The following is a 6,000-nucleotide window of genomic DNA, read 5'->3' on the forward strand; positions in this document are numbered from 1 at the left end:
TGTACGCTTTTACCGTGTTCCGGCAGCAGATACGGGGTTTTGGTATGGAAAAAAAAACCTGTTTTCACTCTGGACGATCGCGATCTTCACCAGCGCACACGTCCGCTTGGCGTCGTCACTCGCGGCTGAATGACCGTTCGGCGTAGATGCTGGTCCAAGTTCAAGCTGCATCCAATCGAACGTTGATAGTGGAGGTCACTCACTCTCTGCCGCATGTTCCGTGAGAGAGATTGAAAAGTTGGAGCAAAAGCATTAAAGTAAAGCTGTGCCGCGAACCTGTGTCTCTATGTTATTTTATTTATTTTAGATTAAATAATTTAAACAACTGGTAATTTAGTGCAATTTATGATCTTATTTCAATACACATCAATGCAAAACATATATAGATCTTAAACAGTGACAGCGAAGCTCTCTTGATCCTCTCCAATACGCACTGGTTTAACTCAATCAAGCGAGACTAACGACTGCGTGTCTATGTTTGAGCATAAATCGCGACAAATGAACACTTTCTTCTACGCTCAGTCCGGAGGGTTTGTCGAACATCCGGACGATTGACACTGAATCCCAATTACGATGCTTGCTCCGTTTCTCGATCATATGCTGAGAATGGCGTCCACAGCAGCATTGTCGCTTTTGGCTGTTGTGTCTTTTCACCTTTCCTCGACTTCGGAACTTTGGCTCTCTTACTCACATTTTAAGCCGCTTGCTTTAATATGCGTACAGCATTAATTTCCTTCTTTTCTTCACTTCCCGTATGGTTTGAAGAGTCAGCTGAGTGTGTCTGTTTTTTTATTTTATTTTTGCAGCAACAGCTTCAACTTTTGCTTTAGTTTCGCATATTTTCCCCATGCTCTGTTGGATCTTTTGGACGAGGCCACCCCCCGCTGTAATTGTCGGACAGCAGATGAAAGCGAAATTGATACCGGGCACACATACACCACTCGCCGTATGTTATTAGTGGTTTCGATTGTTGGGTCGGAGAAAAGTGAAAAGTGTAGCCGCTGGCAAGCATATGGTGGTGGGAAATTTCGGAATAACAAAAAGATATTTCCAAATCGCCGCTTACCATCTCAGTGGATCAAACCGATCGAAGGCGATCGAAAATGAGGGTTTTTGCCCACTTTTGGCGGTTTCTCTCTGTATGAAAGCACAACCAAATTAATGTGCCTCTATCGAAAGGCATAGAAAATGATGCAGGAAGTGTTTTTATTCCTTTGTTTATGATTTCTTTCCAATAATTTCATCTTTTGAATTAATCTACATGCCTTAACTCCCTCTTCGGCGCGATAAGGATAAGAAGAGGCCAGTGCAGCGGTATTAAATAATACCAATCGAGTAAGAGATCTTACGGCAAGAGTAAACACTCCAAACTGTACAACACAATAAACACCTCTAATCTAGTGGCAATGAGCGATAAGTCGTCAAAAGAAGTACCTCTTTGCTGCTGTTTAAATTGCGATTCAAGTGCAAGCTATTCATTTAACCCGATTCTTGAATTAAGTAGAATGCTCTTGGTAGAAAATAATTAGGGAAATTCCAATACTTACAACATTACGCCACATAAGATTATAAACATATTTCCTATAGCAAAAAAATTGATTGTTGCTAGGGCGGTGGGCTCGTCCGGGATTTGAACCCGGGACCTCTCGCACCCTAAGCGAAAATCATACCCCTAGACCAACGAGCCCGTTGAACAGTTTAGTGCGTGTACGAAACGACGTAACCACTACTCCGTTGACAATCTAAGCATGGAACGTTATTGACGCCCTTATCGCACTCACTTTACTTACATAACCGACAGTGATATCTCGATTATTATTAACATTATTCTTACTAATGCATTAGTATTGACTCCCCACTGCCCTAATTAGATCAAAACTCAATGGGATGCGAGATATGCAATAAAGACGGTTTCAAATGACAACGATATGAGGAAATAGAATATGATTACTGTTGTTGAGAAATACAAGTGGATTGCGTAAAGGCTGATGCTAACGATAGAGAGCTCATACGATGAGAACAATTCCATCACATAGTGACCTAAATGTGTTGAATGTTAGAGATTACTAAAATTGAGAAATTCATTCCAACAGATACCAGAACGCTCGTAAATTGTTTCAACATAGTGGAAATTAAAATTACTATCAATAAATTTATTTATGTTAACATGATATATGATGTATAAAAATAAATGAAAATTTAAAAAATGAATTGCATGAATTTTCTTACATAATAAATCATAATAATTTATCAAATAATTCAATTCACTTAAAATTGAAAAATTTTGATGAAAAAAAATAGTTTTTTTATTTAACAAAGTCTATTATTAAAATTATAATTTAGATAGTAATTAGCAATATGTATTTTGGTTACTTTGTTGAAAACTTTTTTACTGTACATTTTCTTCATTCATACTTTGAAAAAAATTAGCAAATCTGCAAGCATCAAATAAATTGTTTCATAATAGAACCGTTTCTTGCCTTACTACTTTATAAAATTTGTTATGAATAAAATAAGTGTTACGATGAAATCTCGTATTATTATTTATTTCATATGGGTTTTTGTAATATAAATCGTATGTCTTTGTATTCTTATACAGTAAAAGTTTTTGCATGAATAATCTTCTTCTTTTATATCTATCGCCGTTTCACAACAAACGTTTTAATCTCCATCGGTTGAAGTTCAATATCGAAGTCCGTGCTTTCCTGCGCCATCGGAATATGTTCCACCTGGTACTTAGGATCAATTTCATTGGCTGAAGACTCTGTAATGAATTGCATTCGTTGCGAGTCAGCCTTCCACTGATTGCCGGCGAGAGTAGTTTCATGGATACTTTCAATGTTCAAAGCGAACAGAACGTTGCGAATGTTGATGCGCACGGCTTGTGAATATACTGGATCTTCGTTCTTCTCGAACAGATGTTCAAAACGAACAAGCACCGTACCATCTTTCCATGGTTCGAGTGTGAGTAGATTCACGTTCGGCGGCAACTGTTGTGCGATAGCCGAGTAGATGTTGCGGAAGTTCGAAAGGTAATCGTCATAGGTCAGTAAATTATCAACGGGATTGACGAATGGCCAGCTGGGTAGCAGCACTTTGTTCTGCAGGAATCGTTCCTTTGCCTGCAGTGTGGGGCTGACGTCTTTTTGTGATGAACCAAAGACGAGATAATGCTTTCCTCGAGCAACCAGTCCAGTCCCATATTGTGTTTCGTTCAGAGCTTCTCCTACACCAAATGCATCATCACGAAGCAGTCGGCGATGGACCATCAATTCCAGTTGACCGTCTACCAGACTAGATCCTCCCTGTGCGCGATCGTTTAACACAGCCAACCGGGATTGCTCATCCTCAATGGCAATCTTGGCTGTTATTGGGTAATAGTTGCCAGACACAGGTTCAACGATGTCCAATTCCCATGTTTCACGGTAGTTTCGCACACGACGAAGCATTTCTCGCCCATTCGAATCCGTAAAGAACGCACCATTACTCTTGATGTCCGTTTCAAAGCGAGAGATTATTTCCTTGCCAATACCATCGTCGATCGGTATTGGCCCCACTAGCCATTCCAACTCCACATGCTCTTGGCCCGCATACACTCTGATCACCTGACTGATAAACTCGTTAAATACTTGATGTACTTCCTGCACAATGTCGCTCTTCACCACCTGTATCTCAACGACGTCGGTTACAGTCTTCTCAGTTCCGTTTGGACGGAAGATGTACGCTCCGGAAGATCGGTTGCGGAACTCCTCGTTGTTTCCCAAGGCTCCGTCGTAGTACAGGAAATGTTGCTTCAGAGCATGCGTTTCTCCATGGACCGTGATCGAGCTCAGGAATCCGTTCTCGTCGAAGCGTACCGTCAGATGTTCATTGCCGATGCTCACATTATCCTCTTGACGTATTTCTGCAGAGGACGACGATCCCCTAGAATCCCCTCTCGAGACGTAGTACGACTTGTAACCCACTGGAGCAACTTGTTCACCCTGGAACACCAGTTCGTGAGTGGCCACGCTTTCTCGGAACGGAAGATCTATCACTGAGCTTGGAATCGGGATCAGGGTAGATGGAACCGTCTGTCCTCGATCATTGTGAACCAGATAGCTACCTTCCTTCACCGGTAGGCGCACAAAGTCATTCGAACTGTGTCCTAGAGGATTGTACAACAACACCAAATTGTTATCCGAGTTCTCGGTCATTGCGCAAGCACTGATGTTCGCCTGTTTGCAGTATCCAAACTCGAAGTTGAAGTTGTCTCGTTCTCCAGCCAGTTGGTTCAGAGCCGACCGAGTATTGATACTGCATGCCTCGAAGCCCTCGTACAGCATGCGTGCATAGTCGTCTGCTACATGTTGTTTCTCGGTACCGGTGATCGCGTCATGATGCTGCATCACTCCCATCACATCGCGCAAGGTAGTGAGGTGATCTTCGTAGAAGGTTTCCTTCCTTGGTGCAATGGCCGAAAGTTGTTTGCAAACCTGCAGGAAATGGTTTCCTTCTCGTTCGTAACGCTTCTGGGTAGGTCTGGATGTGAAGTATCCCGTCCAGAACGAATGGTAGTCGGATTCGTAAGGGAAGAAATCATCAGACTTTGTCGGTAGTTCAACATTTGCACCATGGACCGCTTTGACGTAACAGGAAGGTGTGGAGTAGAATGCGTTTATCTTTGATCCTTCAGACTGCCGTTCATTTGTGTACCTGTAAAGAAAAAAAATATTTAAGAATACCTTTTTGTGGCAATTATGGCACGTATCCCCTACTTGATAAGTTTGTCCATATTTTTGAAGTTCATTACGGCGTTCATGTAGTTGAAATCATCACCCATCGTGAGGATCAAATTGTTCGTCCGATAAGATTCGGCCATCTTCTCCAACCAGGTGATAAATGTGTCAATCTACACAGAAAATAAATTAATAAAATCATTTCAGCAACACCGATATTTGCCTTTATCAAAAGATTTGGGGAAATTAAATACGTACCTTTGTTTTAATATTGTAATCAGTGCTCTGCTGATCATCAATCATTGGATCGTCGTTACACAACACATCGAAACAGTAACCCGGTGGTGCAGAATAGTGATTGTACAGCACGCTTGTAAACAGCTCGTTTTCTTCCAAGCTGCTACTAGTGTACCAGACCATTTCCGGAGTTTTCTTCTGCATACGATTATTTTTATCCTGGTAGTCGAGTCGGGCGAAAAATAAACCGTCGTATCCCATCTGCACGAAAAGAGACGCCTGTTCACGCGAGTGTCCGAACGGATCAATCTGCCAACCGATGCGTGGACGTCCGCACTCTCCAAATGTATCATTCAGGAACCGCAAACCCCAGGTAAACTGATCAACAACACTGTGGTAGTGAACGGCCGCCTCATCATTCATGCTCCAGGCGCCGCCGACGAATTCTAGGCGGCCTTCTTCTACCAACATGTGCACCTGGTGTTGGATCTCTGGTGTCTGTTCCAAGTACCATTTCTTCAAGAATGCCGATTCTACGTAGATGAACCGACGTTTTGGGTCTTTTAGCAGTTCGTGCACGACCGAATCCAGAATGTACTGTACTCCCGCTTTCTGAATGCTGTTACGACCTAATCAATTAAGCACTTATGAGTCTCACCTCTGTAATTTACGTGACCACTTGAGATTGAATTGAGCATACTTACTTCCGTAGTAATACTGATCGACCGTCTTAAGCCAACCGACATCGTCGTGGCTGTGTGGAACTAGATGAACATTGATCATGCCTTCCTTCGGAGCCGGACATCCCTGCAATATCACAGTAGGTTTAACCACAGTTTAAGAATACGATATCTGCACAGGTTCACGAACCTCATAACCACAACCATGGTGCTTGCGATGGTCCCTCTTATGCCAGGTTGGGTTTGCATTCACAGCAAAAACAATGCTACAAACAATCAACACAGCTAACACGGAACACTTGCTTGCCATCGTGAGCGTTACTGACTCACTTGGCCAGAAAAAGTGTGCTATAAAGGAAGGGTAG

At 42.4% G+C, this 6,000-nt stretch overlaps 1 protein-coding gene and 1 non-coding gene across 2 annotated transcripts; both read right to left on the reverse strand.

Annotated features, from left to right (window-relative positions):
• Nucleotides 1–1,615: 1,615 nt before the first annotated feature.
• Trnap-agg (transfer RNA proline (anticodon AGG)) lies at nt 1,616–1,687 on the reverse strand. Its single transcript has one exon. It is a non-coding gene; the product is annotated as a tRNA-Pro (tRNA).
• Nucleotides 1,688–2,636: 949 nt separating this feature from the next.
• Nucleotides 2,637–5,753, reverse strand: LOC128303938 (lysosomal alpha-mannosidase-like). Its single transcript, XM_053041042.1, has 4 exons — nt 5,660–5,753; nt 4,977–5,584; nt 4,758–4,891; nt 2,637–4,695 (listed from the first exon to the last, which is right to left on the reverse strand). Exons 1-4 carry the CDS (start codon nt 5,736–5,738, stop codon nt 2,637–2,639), a joined length of 2,880 nt encoding a protein of 959 aa, XP_052897002.1. The 5' UTR covers nt 5,739–5,753.
• Nucleotides 5,754–6,000: the final 247 nt, after the last annotated feature.

Source organism: Anopheles moucheti, chromosome 3 (assembly GCF_943734755.1).
Source record: "Anopheles moucheti chromosome 3, idAnoMoucSN_F20_07, whole genome shotgun sequence".
Taxonomy (NCBI): Eukaryota; Metazoa; Arthropoda; class Insecta; order Diptera; family Culicidae; genus Anopheles; species Anopheles moucheti.